Here is a 24591-nt window from a genome sequence, read left to right as displayed (position 1 = left end):
ACATAAAAAAAAGGCTGATGTTGCCTGAGGCTGTGAACATCTGGTCTGTATCTAAATATGCACCTAGAATGTTAGACATGGTGCACTTACAATGGTTTGACTTACGTGAAGCAAATACTCTATGTTTATGGTTTATTGCACCTAAGTCGCTTTGGATAAAAGTGTCAGCTAAATGAAATGTAAGATAATGTATTAAGCCATCATATATATATATATATATATATATACAGTATATAAAAGTTAATTTCATTAGTATTTATAAGGACCTCTTAGTTATTTCATTAGACATAAAAAAGGCTGATGTTGCCTGAGGCTTTGAACATCTGGTCTGTAAACCCGGCAGCAGACAGACGGGGTTTCCTGCTCCATCCAGCAGGGGGCGGTGTGCACTAACGGAAGATCCGTCTGCGACTATCTGATCCAAACTCGAGAGACTGATTTTTCTTCAAAGTGGCTGGTCCAGATTTGATACCCTGTATAATTTACAAGTTTCTCTTAGATTTTTAATTAGTTCGGACGATATTTCGTAGTATTTTGCAAACTTAGCTCCGTTATCTTCCGTGACAGTGGGAACAATAATCCTCGACGTTGACGTGGTCAGTTGGCGTGTCCCGACTTGGAGTGACGGCTGCGCAGTCCTATGATTCCTCCTAAACATTTTTGTATTTGTTGCACTGTCCCCCTTTTTTTTTAAACAAACTATAACGCTAACTTCAGTTAAAACCAATTACACCTCCGTTGGAAGTTGAAGACAAAGCCGGAGCTCAAGATGTCGGTAGCGGGCTTCAAGAAGCAGTTTTATAAAGCCAGCCAGGTTTGCAAAACTTTTCTTCTAGCTAGCTAACTGTCATGTAGCTAGGTAGCTTTAGTTAGCATTATTAGCTAGCAGTTTATAGTTGGCTATTGTTAATAACGCTTTGTTAATGTAGCTGTAACTGTGTGGTGACAGCCCGGAAGCTAACATTATTGGAAACGTTTTGTACCAGTGTGTTAAATGTCAGTGTTATTTTTAGTTGGCACTTTGTGTTCTTTCACAGCGTAAACTTTATGAGCATCTCTCGGACATGTTTTGCATTAACTGAACTAACTATCTTGAGCTAATGCTAAGGGACGTCTTTGTGCTATTAGCTGTTTACAGGTATTTCATATTGTGTTTTGTTAAAGCTAACGTACCGAGCAGTACACCAATTCAGATTCAGTAAGTACACATCCTGTGTGTAACATAACATTACTAACATTAGCTCTGTTTGCCAAGGGTGAGTCAGGATCTGAGAATAAAATAACAATACAGTAAAAAGTAATGCATTATAAACAGACACAACAGTTGTCTTTATAATGTAATGGGAACGATAATTCACTTTTGTGAGTTAATGTATCCTAAACTTAAGGTTTTGGTAATGCTTCTCTGCAGTGAGGACCCAGTTACCTATTTGTCCTGCAGTGTTGTGTTAATCTTTTGTTTAGTTACCCAGATCAATAATAGGGGCAGTGAAGGAGAGACACATGAAGTGAACAGTTTTCTTTATTATAAGGAAGATCATTTTCTTTTGTGAGTTAGTGTGACCTAAACTTAAGGTTTTGGTAATGCTTCTCTGCAGTGAAGACCAAGTTACCTATTCCAGCTGGTTTAGTCTTTTGTTTAGTGACACAGATCGATAACTAGGGCACTTAGGAGAGACATTTAAAATACCTATAGGTTAGAAATGGCACGGCCTGATATGAATATAAACCGTCTTTCAGTGTCTAAACCTTGGTGCGAATGTTTTTAATTTTGCCCAGCTCTCTTAGTCATGGGCGGGGACGGTTCAAAAATATTTTTTTTCAGTCTCTTTTTTTCTTCCTATCCCTGCTGATCTAAGCAGGAAAGACATTTGGTTGCTGCCCTGGCTTCCTGTCAGGAACAGACTCAGATCCCTGTTGGGTTAGTTATGAGGAACAATAATATGATTTAGAAGCGGTCGCGTTAGTAGTGTTGTCTGTGTGAACCAGATCAGTAAAGGGGTTTGTGGGAGATTAAGTGGATTAGTGAATGTGAAAGTGATCTAAGTATTGATGCAGAGAAGGAGGCTGAAATAGTGTCCTTTCCCTTTATTTCCCTGCAATGCAGCTGATTTTATTGCCAAAACTCCACTAGAGTCAATAATACTTGGCATACAGTAGCTTGGATTTTCTTCACTGGAGGCATGCAGGAAGCTGGCTGTGGAAATGATATCTGTGTCCTGCAGCTTCAAAACATCCTTGTTTTTCTGCTTTTCTGTCTCTCTTTTGCTGTTATCTATTTTTCTAAGAATTACTCTCAACACTAAATCTTAAAAACCTGAAATGTCAGTCTCAAAGGGCAGTTAAATCAACAACAACAACTTAACACAATAACTTATAGGTGTGACGGTGGGAGTGATTTTTACTCCTGAATGGAGACAACTAAGTTAGACAGTATAGGCTATAGTTGTGCAGTTTATCAACTTCATTTAGCAAGTCTTCTGGTTCTCAAATGCATAATGTTATAGCTGAAAATAAAGAAGTTATGCTCACATTGAGAACATCAAACATTAACTAAGGGATAATGCCAAACAAATTATCTGTTTCTAATTGTGTAATGGTTGACCCAGAAGCAAAGTGATGCAATGAACCAGTAGACGTGTGGACTTCTCATTTAAAATTGTATTATTGTTATGTTTATTACACAAAAAAGCACCAGCTCAAAGCTCTTTAGATACACCTCACTGTTGCTGGCCTTGCCTTTAGTTGTATACTGCACAAAACAGCTGTGCAGAGGTGTCCAATTATACTGTTCAGTTACCAGAACATAATGTAAACCCACCAGACAACCAATTTCAAAAGTCCCAAGTTTACATTTACATTGTGTAAATAACGATATCTAGTGCTTTATTTTCTATCTTTTTTTTTTAACTTTTACTATTGCGAGGTCAAAAGTTGAAATACATTGTTCGTGTTCGGAGTGTGTCTGAACAGTTCTAAATTGCCCTTAACTGTTTCTGGCATTTTCATTATATTGAGTCTTAATACACAGTTGAATCAGGACGCAGTAGGTTACAGATGTGTTGATGAAAGGTAGATTAGAGAGTGGTGCAGAATGCAGACAGAGGAAATGGTAGTTGTTACTGATTTACTAGAAACAAGGAAAGAGTTGCTATTTGAATTTAAGATGCAGGAAGGTGGACAAATATATAAACGTACAAGCGCCAACAGGCATTACCGAGTGAAGTAAGAATAAAGGAAAACTAAAAACTAAGAAAATCTGAAACATTTTCATTGGCCAGATATGAGTACAGATACACAGAATTTGACAATCACTGATATGCTTAATACCTGATAACAGTAACACCTTTTCCTCTGAAATGTGTGTTACTCAGACACTGTGGTTGAAGATCTTTCGTTTTATATCTAGCTTTGAACTCAACCCACCCTCCCTGACCTGGCTTTGATTTACAGTTTTCTAGACACAATGTTGGATGTTTTCATTTGAGCCTTTTTGTCTGCGCTTACATTTTCTAAATCACAAATATTGGCTTTTACAATAGCAATAAAGCACTTAATGCTAAACAAATAAAAACAAGTATTTTATGTGAAAGATATGTATAGCTTAAAATAATGTTTTCCCCTGCCAGCTGATGTTTATCAGCTGATGTGCGTAATGCTATGTAAGTCAACAATATAGATGAACACAAGGCTGCCATTTTATGACTTTCACTTGCTTTTCATCTGGTATCTACACATTTAATGTAAAACCCCTTTCTTGGTCTTTCAGTCTTCAAGTGATGTGAAAAAAAACACCTTAAACTAGGCTTTGTGATAATGTAGTAGCATTTAACAAACTACTACTAGTAGCTAAAATACCTAGTTATTATAATGAAAAGGATACATGTTATAGACTGATCCCTCTGCTATGTGTGTTTATACCAAAACATCCAGTTGAGAACCTTTGTGTGGATGTGTTTGGGCTGCAGTCCTTTGAGCCTGTGTGCATGGAAATCTTCACTCACATGAGAACTTGATGTTTTCATTTGCAGAAGATTTATAAGTGGCTAACAAATCACTTTGCTTGCTTCAATTTCCCAATCCAACGTCAGAAAAAATGCATATCTCAAGTTTAGTGACTTATTAAGTAAATACTGTAAAACCTGTCATAAATTAAATGTGTTACCTACCCCTAAACGTTTTGTAAGACAGGCTAGGGCATTGGAGAAGATGAGATGGTACAAATGTACGAGTGCACACTGCAATCCTAGCCCAGATGTAGGGAGTCAAATGTTAAGTAGACGCAGAGCTGATGGTGTATCTATACTTGTGACCTGAGCCCCCCCAGGCCCCCGGTCATGTGCTTTCCACATACAGCAGAGACTCAGCTGTGGAGATTCCCCAACAGCCACTGCTGGGGAAAGAGTGAACATTATGTATTTCATTTCTTTGTTTCTCAGAACAGGTAAAAGATAAACCAACCCTAATTATGTAATCTGTATACTTAAAGCTTTGAAGTAAATGTACATTACACACTCTAACTCATAAGCACTTCCCTCAGACCCAGTGCTAATTCCAGTAATCCTAAACGGCAGTTTGTAGGAAATGACTCAGACTGCCTTAGCTCTATCACAGATGACTGAATTTGAAAATGTAGAGAAAAATTGTGTCTTCATCTTTTAACCAAAATTGATCAATTGGCAAAAATATAAAGGTGTTGGTTACAAATGTGACAAATTACTTAACCTGTCCTTTATAGGCTACTAGGTCCTACAACTATGCAGTTGTCTAAAAAGTGATCTGTTAAAATTGTAAAATAATCCCTCAATGGTAATATACTGTATTTTGAAGGAAAGTAACACTCTCACATCAAAGACTCTAGAAACATTTACTGAAGTGTTAAAGTTTCAAAATGACTCATCCCTCTTTCAAGGCCTCTTTTGCAGTCTTTAATTAAATGTCCAGAGTGCTCCCCCTGCGAGTACTGTAGGGGAAACAATTGAACATTAAAAGCAGGGTTGTAATAACCTTCCTCAAAACGTAAATGCACCAGATGAAAACAGATTCATTGCACCCTGGTGTGACACATGGCATACACATGAGTAAAAGTATCCTTGTGGTTTGCTTTTGTCTTTGCAGAAAGTCTGCAAGTGACTCTGTAACCAAGGACTGTTGTTGCATGCTTTTTTTTTATTATCTAACTTGTTGTGTTGGGGGTTGTCTTTGTGTGCCAGAGAAACTCAGATATGGAAGCATGCAGCTCAGGGACACAGCACTCAAGGTTTTCACTATCTTGAAGTCAAAGCATCTCAAAGCCAGAACAACAGTTTAATTCATTTTCCAGTTCTGAAAAAGCGTGAATCCTGCTCACATTTTTAGGAATTAGCCAACGAGGATGTAAAAATAAACAAGCACACAAAAGACACAGTTTTTCAATTTGTTAGACTCGTGTCTGTGGCCTTATAACATGCAGAACATCTCTGTTGTGTTTCAAATCAACATGTTTTACTCTACTTAAAAGTAACAGAGTTTGCTGGGCCAACATTTCTTCATCCTGCAAAATCAAAACAACAGGAATTACATAACAAGCTCTTGTTGTTCTTTTGATTCATATATTTTTGCTACACTGTTATATGCTTCTAAAATCATATCTTAAAGACACCTGATGAGTTAAGTTAAAGGAAGGTTTTGTACAACACAGGCATACACGGTGAGCACATACATTTGGCAAAAAGTTCTGTTTTTAATTTTCTACACAAAGCAGACGAGGGAATGTGTTTAATTAGAAAGGAACTTGTTTCCACACTCAAATAGAAAGCATTAATGAGTGATGTGTCTTTTCTCCCCCTTTCTCCTGTCTTTCCCTCTCTTTCTGTCTCTCCCTCCAGCTGGTAAGTGAGAAAGTCGGAGGTGCAGAAGGAACCAAACTAGATGATGACTTCAGAGACTTGGAACGGGTAAGAGAGGCATCTTTGTATGGTTAGGTTTACACGCAGTAAACAAGCAAACTGCTGTGTCTGTGGGACTTTGTTCTTGATGTTTGAACCTCATTTAAAACAATACATTGTCTTCTGGTGGTTTGAAAAGACGTTGCTAAATCTTTTTAAAACTGTTGATGACACCAGAAACAAGTCTGTCAACAACAGTTTGTTTTCAAGCAACATTTTACAACTTTTACACGGTGAATATTTGCTGATTTATTTAGTCTTCTGGTATGATCGTTTTTTGACTGTCTTTGAGTTTGGACTGCTGGGTAGACAAAACAGTTTTGAATACATAACATTAGGCTCCTGTGAATTTAAATGTTATAGACCACATTTGTTATTGTTTAATCCAGAAAATAACTGCTGGCTTAACTGATAATGGACATCTTTACGGTTTGCAGTCTTAGTTAAAAATGTTGATTTAGTTTATCATCCAAACAGGAATACATCATATACTTTAAACTTCCTGTATGATCCAATGAGCATACAGTGGTGCCTGTCACTATTTACTTGTAGCTGTGTGGTTACAGTAGCTCTGTTGTACACCTGTGATGTATGTGTGTTTGCTGTGTTTTGTAGAAAGTAGATGTGACCAGTAAAGCAGTAGTGGAGGTAATCTCCAAAACATCAGAGTACCTTCAGCCCAACCCAGGTGAGAAAAAACCCGGTTTCCATGCAATGAGTTAAACTGTTTGTGTTTTCTGTTTGAGAGGGAGACAAAGAGATATGGAAAGAAAAGTAAGAAGGTGGACTGTCACTTGTAATGTTTGAAGCGATGCTTTGTCCCTTTTTGACCCACTGACCCCCTTTTTCTAGGTAGTTAGTACGACCCACGCATCCTTATTGCCATCATTCCACACTACAAAATGATTTGAATGTGCGTGCTGTGATTTTATTGTCTGTGCCACTCTGTTAGAAACATGCAATAATCACGCGCCACATGCATGTATATTTGACGTGCAAAAAAATCGTCTGACAAACAGCCTGTGTTGACCGGTAGCGGGTCGTTCAGTGCATCTCAAGTTTAAACTATGTGATGATATTTATTTAACATCCCTTCCGCAGCATCACGGGCCAAACTGTCCATGTTGAACACCATGTCGAAGATCCGCGGCCAGGTGAAGAACCCGGGCTACCCCCAGGCCGAGGGGCTGCTCGGGGAATGTATGGGCAAGTATGGACGGGATCTCGGAGAGGACACTAACTTTGGTAAGATCTGTGTGTGTGTGTGTATTGTGGTTTTGGACTGTACTTTCCTGCTGCAGGCTTTGTTGCTATGAGTTATTGGGTGTACGTAGTTGTGCATGTGCTGAATGATGACCGATAGATTGCACACTCACGGATAACAGTGCTTCAAAATGCTTTTTGACTATTTTAAGTTTTGTATGTGTGTGGTTTTGTTGGATGCTATCTGTAACTTTATGTGTGGTCTGATGGTGATTTGATTCTGTGGTAGTCAAATATAAATCTAGTATGTCACTGAGCTTGTAATCTCTGTGTGTGGCTCAGGCGGAGCACTAGTAGATGTTGGAGAGTCCATGAAGAGAATGGCAGAAGTTAAAGACTCCCTAGATATCGATGTCAAACAGAACTTCATTGACCCGTTGCAAGGGCTCTGTGACAAAGACCTCAGAGAGATACAGGTATAATAACAACATACATTCTTCATATTGTCAGATTGAATTTAATGGCAGGATAGTGATGACTTTTATGCCTCCTCCTCTTACCATGTCAGCATCACCTGAAGAAGCTGGAAGGACGCCGCTTGGACTACGATTACAAGAAAAAACGTCAGGGCAAGATTCCAGACGAGGAGTTGCGGCAAGCCTTAGAGAAGTTTCACGAGTCAAAGGAAGTGGCTGAGACGAGCATGTACAACCTGCTGGAGACTGACGTGAGGACTGATTTAATACCGTTTAGTTTGTTGTGTTAGAGTCTTTCCTGAATCATTATTTTAAACTTGATTCTTCCTCTATGCAATCCATCATTAAATAATAATAATACGTTTATTTATTATAGCACCTTTCACAGAAATCGATTTCACAAAGTGCTTCACAAGCAAAAAGTTCAAATGAAGACCACAGAAACATGAATACAATAACCACATGAGGCATACATTTAAGGTCAACATAAAAACACGTGGAGTCCTGAAAGGAACAAACATAATAACAGAACACATCACACACATTTCAAATAGAAATACAAGCCAATGTAAAAAAGTATAACGAGGGGTTATTCTATTAGCCCTTTCCTCAGATAAGAACATAACTTCTGATGGACGAAGGCCAGTCATACTTAACACAGCATTTGAGAACACTGTGAGAAAAAAACATTTCCACTCTTCAAAGAAACTGTTGAAACATCTAATCTGTAGCTGTATTGTTGAGCTACACTGAGTCTCACTTTTACTGTTAGTCAATACACACCCATACAACAAACACATGCTATTAGTTACACCTTTAAAACAATCAAACTGGAGATAATAAAAGTATTCAATAGCTCTACATTAGTTGACCTTTAAACCCCATTCAGGGTTAGGAATGAATATTTGTTTGCCATGCCATGCACATAAATGCAGGTGTGTGCTGTAGTGAGGAGAACAAAAAGAGCTGAGTGCAACACTAGTTTACCCTTTTAATATATATATATATATGAACATTACTTTTGGTACCGTGAGGAAGTCTGTCTGTTTCCTACTTCCAGTTAAGGTTTATGTTGTTCCCCAAGACTATTTCTATTCTATATATGTCAAATTAGAGCGTTGCCGTCTGGCAGACGTTACCGCAGCATCCTGGCAAGGACAAGAAGATTCGGAGACAGTTTCTTCCTGCGGGCAGTGAGACTGTTAAAAAATTGAACTGTTAAAACAACTTCAAACATTCATCTGCTACTCAGTAGTATGTATCTAATACCTAATATATATATATCATTCCAATAACTTGTATATAGACTCTATTGCACTATTCCACATCATAACTTTAGTTTATTTTATAACTATTATTCTTTTTGTATTGCTCTTGCTCTTATTGTTATTATGTTGCATTGTTGGAGAAGCCTGTGACATAAGATTTTCAACTACATAATTACTCTGTAACTGTGTCAGATTGACAATAAAGAACCTTGAACCTTGAATGATAATTTTAAGAAAATATTCTGAAATCAAGGTGTACTAACTGGCGAGATATGGATGAATGTTCCTTAAAGTTGAACATGAGTTAAGATTTATCACATTGAAGTGCTGTACACTGCAGCCTTCATGAAATGTGCTGTTTATCAAAAAATACAGAAGAAAATTGAGCTGTTTATTCACTGGAATGACAAAAAAGTGAAAAGAGTGACTCTGATTATCTTGTGTATGTGCTGATTTTGTGTGTGTGTGTGTGTGTGTGTGTGTGTGTGTGTGTGTGTGTGTGTGTGTGTGTGTGTGTGTGTTCAGATAGAGCAGGTGAGCCAGCTCTCCTCCCTGGTGGAGTCCCAGCTGCAGTACCACAGGCAGGCGGTGCAGGTGCTGGAGGAGCTTTCTGACAAACTCAGAGACAGGTGCAGTAAAGACACAAAGACCAACTCAATATGAAATACATCCGAGTGTGCAGCCTTAGAGCTTTTCAAGTCACAGTATCTGGGAACATAGCTTTGTATTTATTTTGACAGTTTTCAAATGTAAAATCAACTTATCTTCTTGATTAGGATGAGTGATGCTCAGTCTCGCCCAAGACGGGAATACACACCTAAACCCAAACCTATCTATGATTTCGGAGAAGACAACCATTCAAATGGCGGATTCTCCACTTCAATGGACCCCCCACCTTCCCGCAATTCAGGTAAGAAACTGCGGATGGGCTCTTTTTTTGAGAGGCCAAAAAAACAAAGATAATGTTTTTACTATGAAAACTTTGAGAGCAGATCATGATAAAACAAAGATCAAAATAAGCTCTCTTCCTTGGCAATGATTTTATCCTTACAATGAGTCAAAGCCACACAAAAAGGCACAACAACAACAAGAGCTGAATACCAGAGTTCCAATGGCAATAAAACCTCCAGCTGTTTCTACACAAACACAAGATGGACTCAGCCAAAGTAGCGTGCATGCGATGAACACACTCCTAAGAATTCTAACGGAAGCTTCACTGGAAAAAACTCAGCATTGCTCGAGACCTGCAACCAATCAGTGCCACTGAACAAAATATGTTAATCACATTTCTCCTGTTGTGTTATTGAGTCAAGGCTGAACTTTACTCTCAAATGCATTTTTCATGAGAAAATTGACGTCTGTTGGGGGTGAGTGTGTGAGTGTGTGTCCTGCCTTGTCATTTGGCCTTTCTCCAACTGACCTTGTTCCTCTTTCCTGTGATATCATCAGAGCCTTCTTTTCACTCGGCCGCATTGTCCTTTCGGAAACTCAGACTGTGTGAGTCACAAAGTGTGGGACGTTTTTTTTTCACAATTCTTGTGAAACGATCCTGTGTGTTTGTACGGCTTCTGGTGTGAAATGTAGGAAGTAGGATACAAGTTGCTTCTCACAGGTTCAACACATCATTGGTGGTTTGTGGTGCACGTTTACTTGAACTGCATGAAAGAGGTTTTGTATGCTTTTCACATCCTGTTCTTCAGATACTGCAGCCTGACTTACTAAAAGCATTTACATATTCTTAACCACTGACTCCGTCCAAAATTAATTTAAACATGCAGCCCTTTAACAAATCCTAAGAACAGTCAGGATCTAGTTCATTCAAAAAATGCCAAACTACCCTTTTCTTCCCCTAATTTCTGGCTATGAGATCATTATCAAGATAATACGTAAACTGTTGTGTTTATATTCAGAGCAAATACATTCCCCCTCACAAGCACTCGTGTAAATGTGGGTCATATTTGCTTATAGCTAATAAGCAGCTAGTCTGTTTATCAGACTGCTTGTCAGACTTCTTAAATAGACAACTCTGCAGTTATTGGGCTTCTTATATGACCTACTTTTAAAGAAATGTTTGTAATTCTCTCAAGTTGCTTCGGAGTTGGTTCTCTTCACTCTCGTATTTACATTTGTTTTTCCTGTCCCTGTAAACTGATACAGTATGGAGTAAACGGAGAGAAAGAGCTTTCCCCGCCTCTAGCCAGCACTGCAGTCTGGGGTGAACTGGATACAATGAGAAAATTGTTTGGAGACAAAAAAAAGCTGTGTGTGTGTGTGACTCTTCTGGTGAGGTCACAGTGAAAGGGATAGATTGAGGAAACGACAGGCAGTAAAATACAGAAACGTGGAGGCTGTGGCTCAGTGGGTAGTGTGCTGGACTTCGAATCAGGGGGATAGCAAGTTGGAGTCCCACTGCAGTCAGCATGTCGTTGTGTCCCTGGGCAAGACAGTTCACCCCAAATTGCTCCTGTGGGGATTGTCCACAGTACTGAATGTATACTCGCTTCTAACAAGTGACATGTAATGTGGAGTCAGAGGAAGTTTTGGTTTGAACTTTGTGCATTGCTTTGTGTTGAAGTTGTTTTGAATGCACGAAAACCTATATAACACACCCAGTAATCATAATATGGCCCCTTTAATGTGAGCAATGTGACAACCTTTTTCCTGAAAAAATCAAATATGATATATTTGACTAAATAATTTGATATTCTGTATTTTTAGGAGTTTTTCTCATTTGACCCTCATTTTGTAAATTCTCCACCCTGGTTTCCTCAGCCCCCGAGCAGCCGAGCTGTAAGGCGCTGTACGACTTTGATCCAGAGAACGAGGGAGAGCTGGGCTTCCGAGAGGGCGATATCATCACCCTGACCAATCAGATCGACGAGAACTGGTACGAGGGCATGCTGAACAACCAGTCGGGATTCTTCCCTCTCAACTACGTCGACGTCCTCGTCCCGTTGCCACACTAATCTAAAGCGAGATAAGGAGGAGACTTGATGAAGAGGCGGAGGGCAGAGCAAGTCGAGAGGAAGGAAAGCGAATCCAAGGGACGGTCCGCAGAATATTCATTTTCACCTTCAGCTCCAACGTCGCCATCACAGACGAGCACTTTTTTTGTCATCTGGAGTCCTGGAGAGTCACAATTCAAAGCCCAGACCAGGATTAAAACCTGTTCCACACAAAGGTAAACGGTTCTGAGATGGACACAAAATGTCATCATGCATTTCCTGGCAGTCAGAAACATTTCCTGAGGACTAACTGATGATGCATTTCTAAGAATTATTTGTCTTTTTACCACAAATTAGTGATATCATAAAGATGACTGTATAAAATCAGGTGATAATGACGAGGTGATGCATTCACAGCATCCTTTTTTTACGTGCCTGCAGTCTGTTTCAAAACTCAGGTTAGTAACCAACCTAACAGGCCGTTTTCAGACTGCCTCACAGTGCATACCAGTTGTTTTTTGACTGAATGTTCTCCTCATTTCAATAGTGAAACATGTATTTGTGTCCCTTCTGGCCTAGAGTTCATGTCTTGATGCCACCTGCTGGTGAGATGAAGTATTACTTTTACCTAAACTAAAATGGAACCACACACAGCTAGATCTTGTGTTTATCTAGCAGACACATTTCATTTGTTTATGAGAAACAAGAAGAAATTGGTCTCAGATTTGTGATTTGACAACTATCAGGATTGGGCCTATTTGTTAAGCCCTTTTTAAAAGATCAAAGTCAAAGCTATTTCCTGATAATAGCTTCAGAGGACAAGAGGCCTGAAAGAGTGGTGTCCTTATTTTATTTCAGTATTTTGTTTCTGTAGTATCAACTTACTACAATAGTTTTAAAAGTAGACCTGCTTACTGAATATGTGAGAACATGTTGTAATTGCACCTTGGTCCTAAAATGAGATTGATATGTGTGTGACAGACTTACTCCAGCATTACACACCGACCCAAAGTTTAAATGCAGACGTTGCACCTTTTTGTCACTCGAGGCAGGCGTGTGTTCGTCGTCTAGAGACGCAGAATGATTATTTGTTTCGTGGTTGTCTGCTAGTCTGTTCGATAGGGACCGAGCCAAAAAGTCTTTATAAAATGCAATAGAAACATATCGCGCCCGTTTGCTAAAAAGTATTCTGTAACATAGCCATATATTCTTTTAGTTTTGGACCTGTTTGCATGTTCAGTCTTTTTTCTTATATTGGTCTGTTGATCCGTTTTACGCGCCTGAATATCGATGACACTGCTGGTCAGTCTCTCATATTCATCACTTAGTGTCCCACTATTTCCTGTCTTTGTCTTTGATAATGTGAAACTCATCTGTGCTTCGTTACTTACTCTGACCCTGTGATCCTGGTGATGGACAATGGCTCAAATGAGATGTATTGGTCAGTACGTTGGGCTGATGTACAGAAGACGTTTCTGTTTAGTTCATCCATGTAGACAAGGCTGGTTTCTTGTTATGGATTTAACCACACCTGCAGAATCTAATCCCACACATTATGAGGGAACGACCTGGAGTGAAAGGGAAAACATCAAGGGAACAATTATTGTCAATTTTGACTACATTTGGAGAACTTTTGTTACTAAACATGAATCAAAACGCGTATCGTTGGTCAAGCTGATAATGAAAAAAAAAGGTTTCAATTGTGAATGACAAATGAAGTTCTCCTCACTGCTTGTGTCCCTTCTTCTAATCTGTTTGTCCATCCCTCCCCGCTGCCAAACACTTCCCCCACTCCTCGGTTTGGTCCTTGTCTAATATGTTTACATCTCTGTTTTTACTACATTTCAATGCTTGTATCAAGTTCAGGGTAAAGGACTGTACGAGGTGCTGTCTGGGTCTCACTGTTATCACAAAGTCCTTGATAGCTTTGTTTTAGTGCCTTTTGGAAAAGAAAGGAGGGGAAAGTACCACAACTAATCCAGCAACCAAAACCTAACCTAGCTCCTAAAGAACAAGGTCAAGATTTCTTTTTCTACTTTTTATTTCTAGCCGTTGGCACTTTCCTGTGTAAAGATGAAATGCATGTGTGCTCATGTCTGCACATTTGTAACACTACAGGCAGTTTCCTGGACACGTGTTGTTTGGACTAATGTGAGGTTTATCAGCAGACCACCAGCGGAAACTGCTTTTTTTTTGTAGATTTGAATCCATGTTTGGATAAAATGTCCCTCTGATTATTTTTTTTACGGGCTATGCATTTGTTTAATCAGTCTTAAATGCTCTTTTGAACAGCGTTAAATCATTCTTGCTCTCTATAGTATTATTTTTTATATACAAAACCTTAAAAACATTTAAATTAATCTTTGCATGTAGTCCTGTATTACACCTTGTAAATGTATGTCTTTAGATTTAAGTTGCCTTTTCCCTGTCGGTATGAGTACAAAATGTAACAGCAATATTGTGTCTTTTATTATCAAAGTATTTGTACGTGCTTCTTTCTTGTCCTGCCCCAACCCTTCTTACAATAAATAAAAAAGACAAATGTATTTATTGTTGCATATCAATCGGGAGGTTTTGACACCATTATGGCTGGCTGTGAATTTGTATTTTATACATATATTCACTAGGAGGTTTGAAATAATTTACTATTATTGGATGCTGGATTGGTCAAATGTTAATGCCCAAACTTTAATTTTAAAAAACTAAAGAAAACACTGAAGATGTCTCATATAACAGCTGGCATAGTTTAAAGGGGACCTATCATGCAAAATGCACTTTTTGATGTCTTTTTTATACATAAATATGTGTCCCCGGTGTGTCGGGGAACTCACGCAGCGTCAGAAAATAAAACCCTCTCTCTTTTCTTCCGTACCCAAATCTCTAAAAACTGGGGTACAACGGAGCTGATCCAGATTTGCGTCCGATATGACGTAATGTCGGAAATGTAGGCTGGCTTTACACCCACGGCCCTATCAGAAACGTTGCTATCAGCCCGACGTAATATGCTCGGTGCATGTTTACATTAGCATCGCTAACACTCAGAGCTAACCTTTACTGGAGAGCATGTGTGTGAAGAAGCAGGAAATAAAAAGGAACTCCCCTTGTGGTATAACCGGCAAGAGAGAAAGCCTTTGAGCTCCATACTGTTTCAGAAATAATCCTTGATAATCCATGATATGGCTTTTCATCACAGCAGTATTTAGTTTAGACAGTAGCTGCCGGGTCCCACATGAGCTCAGACCCCTACTTTTTATTTTATCAATTATTTTTTTTTAAAGCTTTATACCCCAAATCAGCACTTTTGAAACAGGAAGTGAAATAGAGGGATATGAGGCATGTGAATGGGTGATCTGTTTGGTATTTTGAGCAAAACACTTCATAGACATGTTTTTTATATATTTGTATATATCTGAGACCTATGCTATTGCCTAAAAATAGCATGATCGGTGACCTTTAAGACTCTTGGTGTTTAAGAATACAGTAATTGAATAACAAGCAGTCATGTTTAAATAGTTCCAGTGTGTATATTTTTAATGCTTTGTGGATGATCAGCAGGCTTAAGGCAGTGCTCTGTCTTCATACATGTACATCACGCAATCCACAGTTAGTAATAAATACAGTACAGGTAGAAGAGGAAGCAAATATCTGTCCTAACCCACAGGACTCATGTGTTACACAACCTGACAGGGAGACAGAGGGACACACACACAGACACACACACACACACACACACACGATCATAAAAAAAACAATTTGCCTTGACACAATGGAATTACTTGCACCACCGTCCAATGTAACTCAAGGAATAAAACAGTGATGTTGCAGAGTACAGTTCAGGTCCAACCAACACACACTTGCATTCTTTGCTAAGATAGTATATTTGCACTACTCATTTATACTTTTTCCCAATCACTGCTCCCTTGATTTAGTCTATAAAGGCAATTACAACACATTAAACGTTTCCATATCTGCTCATACCACCGGATACTGGCACAGACAGGCACATAGGTCCATGTGGAAACAGGAAGTAGCCAGGCAGGCTGGTTTCTAGCCCACAAAATGCTAATATTTAGTATCCTTCTGTAAAATGTTCTCTGATCCGGTGCTGCTTAGGTTATCATGTACATTTCTCTTTACAGTAACTCGTCAAAATTAAGTATCACTCAAGCATGAGAGGATTCAAGGCATCTATATGTTTTTCAAGCAGGTTTTTACAGCCTGCAGTCCCGGCCGCTCTGCACAAGTTATTTTCTGAAATGGATGGACTTGAGATGGCGAGCAGCCCTCAGTGAATGCTGCTCAGCTGACTGTAGACATGCTCTAAGATCTGAGAGTAGGCTTGGTCTTTGGGAGCGTGGCAACTCAGAGAGCCCTGAGGAAGGAGAGAGAACGGTGAGATGCCACAAAGCACAAGTACTCAATTATTCTCCTTCATTACTATTTTGACATTCTTCTATTAATAATGGATCATGTGCAGCGAGGCTGTCATTAATGAAAAAAAGAACAGCATGGTGATCAGGACATTGTTCTATTTTTCATTAACTACAGCTCCCTGCACATTTTCCCGCTCAACATTACACGGCTACCTAATAAATTAAACAACGACTTGATTCACAATATTGATTTAAATAGATTTTGCATGTACTTGTCCGTGATAAAGTATTTTTGTATAATACTTCAATACTGGGATAAGGGCAATTCTGCAGAGTGAGTTATCTTACTTTTAGTACATTTTGCTGATAATACCTCTGTTCCTATACTAAGTAAAATCTTAAATTCAGCACTTTTAATTGTAATGTAGTATTTAAGTAAAGGATCGGAGGTTCTTCCACAAATGGATGAGACCCATTGCATGAAGCCCTGAAAGAGGGCCAGGCAGGATCCTAAAGAAAAACGATCCATGTCAAATGTATTTGTGTGATTTCAGGTCTTCTATACCTTGATTTTGTCCATCATGGTGGTATCCGGACACCAGTACTGGTTAAAGTGGACGATGTCAGGAGCTGACCTGTAGTAATCAACCAGCAGCATCTATGGAGGAAACAAAAACACCCTTTAAAGTGATTTGTAACAAAGCATCACACACGTTTTTAATTGTATGCAGTGTTTTCATAGGACTGAGGCTGTAGTCTGTGTACCATCTCATTCAGGACGTCACTGGTGAGGAAGTTGTCCTGAACGTAGGTCACCTCTACGGCCACCGGGATGCCGTAGTCATTGGGTCGTTGCTGCAGAAGGGCAGATTCAACATAAGTTTAGCGAAAGTGACTAAACTAACAGTAAAAGAAAAGTTCAACTGAATATCAAACATGAATAATGACTTAGGTGAGTATTTCAGTGATGCATGTGTCCTCACCTCAGGTGGTGGGACGACCCAGAACGGGGTTATCGTGGATGCTACACCTTGATTGCCGTGATAATACGGTCCTGAAAGAGTAAAAAGTTTAAGGGTTTAAACATTTATTATGGTAATTATGATAAGGCCATTGCACTCCTTTGTTTACTTCTGTACCATAGTGACGTCGCTATGTAACACTTCTTTTGGTAGTGCTCCAAGGTTTACATTTTTACAACCTTAACATTGTACGTGATAGGAAAAGGGGCGGGACAACTCTACCCGTTTGACCAATCACAACAGAGCCGACCAGCTATTATCTAATTATTTTCAGGAGTGTTTCCAAATGTTAATCACTTATTACATCAGCTGGTAAACTGCTGTTATACACTCTAAGGACACTTTATTCCTCATTCAAGTGCAATGGTTGTATTTTGTATGTAGTGCAACTCTCAGGTCACTATTTCATACATATTTTGTAGATAGATCCTATACATCTCTGGCTTTGTATATACGATTTAATATAATTAAGTGTACTGGCATGAGGTCAATAGAGTGTCTGTTCGACAGCTCCCTGCAGAAGAGGTATTCACACATAGAAAATCCCTAATCTATCACATCGACATATCGCCCCACAATGTTTATAAAGGCAGTACCGCAGATGATGCCCAGGCAGGGCTGGAAGCCGTTGTTGGACCCCTGTAGCCTCAGCTGGTGGTCCATCTGCGAGTCGATGTCCTGCAGCGAGGGCAGGGCCGGACCCCGGGGGTGACTGTGGTACCAGCCCACCAACGAGAGCCCGCGCATGAACAGGTTCTGACAGATCTGGAGAGGAGGAGTCCACACAACAGACACTGATCAGAAACAAGGCTTTAATGTGAGTAGAAGTAGTTTAGTATAGACTGAATCAGATCCCAAAAAAAGCAATAATAAGATGAACAATTCTAATTATAAAAACACTAAATTGTAATTTGCAGCTACATTTAGTTTGGGCTCTTACAGTTATCCACTCTCTGTGAATACAGTGCACTAAATTGAGGAAGGGGACGGACATATTTAGAGATTTATAACTCACTAAAGCTTTTATAAAGTATGATAGAAAAAAAATAAGCAACATGTCTTCTGATTGGTTTGAATTCTTGAAATCTGGTATAGACATATCAGTTTCTTTTATTAAAGTGCTACTTCCTTTAACTACAACTTTTTTTATCGTTCCTATTAATGCTATGGCAGGTGCACGTGTGTGTGGAGTGTGAGCATGTGTGCCTGTGTGGTATGTTTTGTTTACCATTTAATTTACATATATCTTGTTGCTTAGTTTATATTCCATGAGTGTTAACAGAACCAAACATTACACTTTATTTAGGATCAAAAACAGAAACCTATTATGGGTAGACAGAGCCAGCACCACGGTCAGTGTTAAGTAAATAATAGAGTCAGTTAATTAGTTCTTAGCTTTCAGAAAGGTGCTTGCTGATAAAGGCTCGCTGCTGACCTGTCCTGCAGCACAGGGTGTTTTAGGTTATAAGAATGCATACAGTACATGCTGATGGTGCAGAATACTGATTGACTGTCCATGCGTTACCTCCTCCTCTACAGCAGAAGCAGACTCTCTGTCTGCCAGCCGGGTCCGACAGGGGAAAGCTCTTAGGACTGTCAGCACTGAAATACACCGACCAGAGAGAGAGAAAACGCTGGGGTTAAAGACAACTTCACCTTCTTTAAGTATATTTCTTCCAATTACTTTTAAATCTTACTCACGTTGTGTATTTGTATCCCATCGACCTCCGAGGTATCCCACCACCTCGCTGGTGGTCAGGTGACAGTGGAAGTCCTGAAGAGGATAGAAAGAAAAGTAAGTTGATCTTTTTACAATCCTTTCAATAACCTTTAATTCATTTGAATATGTTTTATTCACACTGTATGTAATTGCTTTGATATTTTAAAAGGGCCCTTAAAAAAAGGGAACTTTGTGATTCTAGCGTTTGCATTCTATTAACATGCACAGAAACCTGTATAATACAGAAGAGAGAACCTTAAAAAGCATAATAGTGCCCCTTCATTTAAAGAATTGCATACTTGCATAATGTTTATATTTTGTTAGTACTAGGTTAGTCTATTATAGTGTATACTAACTTATTCTGTATATTTGATATGTTTATTCTATAGATATTCAATAGCAGGGTATATGCAGGAATCCTGAAGTCAAATGTAATACCTTTTAAGACCTTTTTTAAGACCCTTTCCATACATTTGAAGACCTCATCGCCACTTGGAGTTTTAACCAGTTACATTGGCGACACACTTTACCTCACATTGACTATATACACAGTATTGATTGTCCTTCCTCCTTATCTTCCAACCATTTGGACGCAAACTTGCATTTCCCCATAACGATGTTGTTTAACAACCGGCGTAAGCGGACCTTCGCGCGCTATCAAGCAGTGAGCGTGCGATGTCCTGTTCAGATGACGTCAAACCCAACGGGATGCCATAAATAAACTACACAGAATCACACTACACACCTACGCAATGATTACATTCAGGCACACTTTAGAATACAACCTCTTTGGACAATTTATATACTTATTGAAAACAAGCTACAACATTTAATACCTTGGAAAATGCTGTTTAATACTTTTTAATATCCTTAATTTTCACTAAATTGATTTATCAACTTTTAATACTTTTTAAGACCCCGCGGACACCCTGAATAGGTAATTATCTTTCTACTGTTGATCAATTAAGTCAATCTAATCTAACTGTGTGCATTAATGAAATACACTGTTTTGTATGGTTGTGACTCACCATTAGCAGCAGAACATTACTGGACACGGCTACATTGAAAGGCTGGAATCTGTTGATGGCAGAGAAGGCCGACAGCTCCACGAGTGTGTGTGAATCTCTGAGGATAACAGTTACAGTCCATCACACTTAGAGTCACACAAAAATACATTAATATTTCAGAATAAAAGTCAGTACCTGGCAGCGTCTCTGGTGCCCAAGGTGCAATATCTGACAGGAATCCTCTCTCGGTCGGTTCTCCGAGAAACCATCAGGTCTGTAGCAGGGAAGATACATATTTGTTTTCCAGTTTGTTGAAAATACAGCAGAGAGCTGTGAAACTCGTTTTAAAAGAAGGGAATCGTACCGTTTAATCCAGGTTTGTTGTTCTTGTTCTTCTCATCTGCCTGCAAAGCTGTCTTCCCTTCCTCTTCATCCTCGTCATCGTCCTCCTCACTCACAAGGCTCTGAAATCACACAAAATGAACACAATTTGTGCCATATGATAATTTAAATACAGTAATATAATATATATATTGATTACAATGGGAAACACTAACTGTTACTGTACTGTTCCTGTAGATTGGTTTTAACTTGTTATAAGAAAAGGAAATCATTGTAGAAAGACATGACTAGGGATACACTATGAAATTGGCACATCAAGGGTATTGACAGATAAAAGATTTAAATTAATATTAGCATTGGCAAGAAATGTCAATATAACTTGAATCTGCAAACTTTTACTGTCTATATTGAAGGAAAATAAAAGGTGAAATGACTAAATGTCCTCACCATGTCTGCGCTGGGCTGGTACTTGTGCAGCCAGGTGGTTTTGTACTGGACCAGCTTCTGGCCCCGGTAGCGGACGGACGCCCAGCCGCAGCCCGACTTCTTGGCCGGGTTCACCAGACGTTTGCAGTGTGTGGCCCAGGCGCTGGGAGAGTTAAAAATCTGGCCCGTCTCCACCCATCTGATTTTCCCATCATTCAACAGGTCTCCTACAAAGTTCTTACCCTGAAGGAAGCAGAGAAGAGAGACAGTTTAAAACTAAAAGAAAGGCATGAATGTGGGTTTGCTCCTGGAAAGCCTCTGCTCAGTGCACTTCAGTCATGGCTCTGTGAAATGCCAATGACACACTGCACATCTTTTTATTCCACATAACCACATATTTATATATTATTACAGTATACAGTATATATTTCTATTATACAGTGTTTCATTTTTCTTTCTTTTTTATCTTTTTCTGTTATGTATGTATATATTTTTTTCTTATTCCTTCAATTTACTTTCACTTTACTTGGCCATTACATTTAGTAACATTACATTATTTATCTGCCGCTTTTATCCAGAAAAACTAACATACACTTGATACCATGGACATGTCTACGAGAGCAATTTGGGGTTAAGTATCTTGACCAATGACACTCCGACATGTTGGCTGCAGGGTCGGGGTTCGAACCTCTGACCTTTGGATTTGAAGGTGCCCACTTTCAGCCTGGCACCAGCCACTCCAAATTCATTTCACTTTGTTTTATTATATGCAAAGTGTATTGTATGTTGCATTATTGAAGGAGCCTTGGACTTCAGGTTTGGTTAACTACACTTTTGCTTTTATGCATATTACAAAAAAGCCTTTGAATCATTAGCAGAGAATTATCATCAGGTAGCTTTAGTGCAACTTGAAATGACCTTGCACTTGCACAATTAATGAATAACAACATTGCAAATGAACCCAGATGTTCTGTGTGTTATTACCAGGTAGTGGATGGCCAGCACGCCGTCCCCCGGCTCCACCAGCCCGTCCTTCAGCAGCACTCTCAGGGTGATGCCTCTCCGGGTCAGCAGGGAGCCCCGGCCCGAGCTGGACCTCAGGTCTGCCTCCTCCCCCCCACTCAGCTCCTCCTCATCCTCCTCTCCTCCGTCCTCCACCACCTGTGGAGAGCTGGGTGGCTCTGAGTCTGAGGACACACACACACAAACACACACACATGGATCATAATGTGCCCAGGTTTGCTGGAGTAATATGGGTTTGATGCTCATCTTAAAAAAAAAATGCTATTGTCTTTTCATCAAACAGCCTCTTGTGAAAGGTCATTTCACTCAGTTTTGCATATAGCCAAACACCTGACCACCAGCTAAACATCTGTAAACTGTAACAAAGTTACATCAGGAACAAAGCCAATGCAAATGGCCATTATTTTTGAATTATAATGACTTTATAATGAAAGCTCCACTGTAATGGCAGCCAGCATCATTCATAATTGCAGCATGCTAAAATGATAGCTATCATGGTGAAAGGGTCTAAAGGGGCCACAATAGGCTAAAGATAATCCAAATTGGCATTTTTTATTAATTACGGCTAAACTATGCGGTTGGCCTTTTGTTTCCACCTCCCATTAGGGCATGTATCTTTCTCTCTCTCTCCGCAAGAAGAGGCCTCTTTTAATTTCCCTCAGAATTACAATTACATTCATTATTCTCACCCATATCTCAGAAAGCGTCGGAGAGCGTCTTTTAATCCAACTCGGGGAAACGCTGCTTCTTTTCCGGGCACTTGCAAAGGGTTTGATCTCCGGGCAGATTTCACAGATATAGGCTACACTTCGCCACACTAGCTCCGGCTATTATTCAAAAACATAAAATGAAGGCGTCTGAGGCTCTGCAGTGTAGTTTCCTTGTTGTGTTGCTTTAATGTCAGTTCCCCTCCCCTTTCTTTCTCCCTCTCCCCGTCCTTGTCACTCTCCTGTCGTGCCATGCCGGTCCGTCTGCCATTATTCACACATTCATAAGACTTAAAAACACTACACGCTTATTAATAATGTAAAAACAGTCGGTTTTGGTGGTGGGAAATGGCTTAATGGGATTACAATGCAGAACAATAGCAGCGAGGATCGGACAGATGAAGTGTCGCTCGGTGCTCGTGAGCCATTTGGCATTTAGGGCAGATTAAAAGTACATCCTGGAGATTATAGTGTATTTATATACAAGAAACGCAACACTTTGGCTGAGGAGGATGGTGGTGTGTGTGGTGTTATTTTACCACATCGGTACTTTACTGTGTGGTACTGTGGTTTTCTTCACTACACCGAGATGAGCCTTCTTTATCTCCGAGAAAGAGACGCATTTACCGGGGAGCAGCCTCCGGAGGGCAGCAAACCTCCAGCAGCGTCTGGGAGGCATTTTGTGGTGTAAAGTAACTAAGTACATTTACTCAAATGACTTAAGTGCAATTTTGCGAGACTTGTGCTTTACTTGAGTATTTTCATTTTCTGCTACAGAAAATAGTGTACTTTTACTCCACTACATTTATTTTATACCTTTAGTTACTTTGCAGATTTGTAATAATAATGTGAAATATAATCAACACTTTAATCAGTATTTAGTTATACCTGGAGTAAATTCACAAGCTACCCTGCAGTATACAAAGTCATTAAAACTAGCTGCACCTTTACCAGCTTTGATAACACTTTAATGCATTAATAATTATAATTAAAACATATAATAGAATAGAATAGAAATGGACCAGTCTGCATTATGAGTCCTTTTACTTTAGGTACTTCAGGTATATTTTGATGCTAATACTTTTGTACTTTTACTTAAGTTATATTTCCATTTAGGACTTTTACTTTTAACAGAGTATTCCTACACTGTGGTATTTCTACTTTTACTTAAGTACAAGAGTACTTCTCCCACCTCTGCACACCAGTGGTGTACTGTAATGTAATAAAGTACATTTACTTAACTACTGTACTTAAGTACAATTTTGTGGTACTACTACTGCTTGATTTCCTTTGTATGCTACTTTGTACTGTACTTCTGCTCCACTACATTTTGGAAGCCCATACCTTTTACTTCTAGACATTTATCTGTCATCTTTAATTAATAGTGACTTGTCAGATTATTAAAATGTTAATCAATTTATACACATTGACATAATTTAAAGGGGACCTATCATGCAAAATGCACATTTGTACGTCTTTTATACATGAATATGTGTCCCCGGTGTTCCAGGGAACTCACCAAGTGTCAGAAAACACAACCCTCTCTATTTTCCTCCATACCCAAATCTCTAAAAAAGGGGCTGCAACGGATCTGATAAAAACTGATCCAGATTTGAACACTGTCCTGACGTCAGGACGGTGGCGCTACGGCTATTGGGCCAACTCTCCACCTATCAGGGGAATGTGGGGTTGGGCCACGGCCGGCCATTGCCGCTCGAAAGCGCTGGAGACGCTGTAGTACATATGCCAGGCCTGTAAGTGGCGCTGTAGTCTGCCACAAAAGCAGCGAAGAAGACTTCCCACCCATAGTTACCATGGTTACCCTTCTGTTTATTCTCCGCTGTGGCTTTTTTTCTCCCTCCCCGAGGCAAGCGTTTGCTCCCGCTGCTTTAATTCAATGCAATCCCTCCCCGTCGAGGCAAGCACTGTAATTCTCTCCGGTTAGTCCACCAGCAGATGACAAACACCCACCTCTCCGCCTCTTCCAAGGAACGAGGGGACCGTGCGGCAGAGTTTCAGTTTCAGTTTGTTTCGCCGGTCAAGATGTCCGTTAAAGTTTAAATCTTCCGGACAAAATTAGAAAAGTGCCGGTCAAATGTCTTCTTTGTTATTTATTGAGCTTTAAAACAAATGAATAACGACTCTATATAAT

The 24591-nt window shown here is 39.5% G+C and overlaps 2 protein-coding genes across 2 annotated transcripts; one reads left to right on the top strand and one right to left on the bottom strand.

The window, feature by feature from the left end:
* Positions 1-769: 769 nt before the first annotated feature.
* sh3gl1b (SH3-domain GRB2-like 1b) lies at positions 770-14365 on the top strand. The gene is made up of 9 exons (XM_034146658.1): positions 770-814; positions 5868-5936; positions 6543-6615; positions 7029-7172; positions 7473-7606; positions 7699-7857; positions 9400-9503; positions 9651-9784; positions 11647-14365. Exons 1-9 carry the CDS (start codon positions 770-772, stop codon positions 11838-11840), a joined length of 1056 nt encoding a protein of 351 aa, XP_034002549.1. The 3' UTR covers positions 11841-14365.
* A 958-nt stretch (positions 14366-15323) lies between these two features.
* On the bottom strand, positions 15324-23170 carry mpnd (MPN domain containing). The gene is made up of 13 exons (XM_034146657.1): positions 22422-23170; positions 21694-21896; positions 20731-20952; positions 20306-20405; positions 20137-20215; positions 19963-20059; positions 18916-18988; positions 18740-18816; positions 17811-17979; positions 17176-17246; positions 16958-17047; positions 16758-16850; positions 15324-16191 (listed from the first exon to the last, which is right to left on the bottom strand). Exons 1-13 carry the CDS (start codon positions 22423-22425, stop codon positions 16105-16107), a joined length of 1365 nt encoding a protein of 454 aa, XP_034002548.1. The 5' UTR covers positions 22426-23170; the 3' UTR covers positions 15324-16104.
* Positions 23171-24591: the final 1421 nt, after the last annotated feature.

This window comes from Trematomus bernacchii, unplaced genomic scaffold, assembly GCF_902827165.1.
Source record: "Trematomus bernacchii unplaced genomic scaffold, fTreBer1.1, whole genome shotgun sequence".
Lineage (NCBI taxonomy): Eukaryota > Metazoa > Chordata > Actinopteri > Perciformes > Nototheniidae > Trematomus > Trematomus bernacchii.
Note: the sequence above shows the minus strand (reverse complement) of the source record. Positions and strands in the feature narration are given on the sequence as shown.

Bases quoted from the DNA above. Each gene is read 5' to 3' on its own strand.
- sh3gl1b (XM_034146658.1), top strand. From the start codon at position 770: ATGTCGGTAGCGGGCTTCAAGAAGCAGTTTTATAAAGCCAGCCAG. The intron at 7,173-7,472 runs GTAAGATCTGTG...TGTGTGGCTCAG, and splicing joins CGGAGAGGACACTAACTTTG to GCGGAGCACTAGTAGATGTT. The intron at 9,785-11,646 runs GTAAGAAACTGC...TGGTTTCCTCAG, and splicing joins CCCACCTTCCCGCAATTCAG to CCCCCGAGCAGCCGAGCTGT.
- mpnd (XM_034146657.1), bottom strand. The intron at 20,060-20,136 runs GTACTGACTTTT...TGTTATCCTCAG, and splicing joins GGCACCAGAGACGCTGCCAG to AGATTCACACACACTCGTGG. The intron at 17,048-17,175 runs GTGAGGACACAT...GCCCTTCTGCAG, and splicing joins GGGTCGTCCCACCACCTGAG to CAACGACCCAATGACTACGG.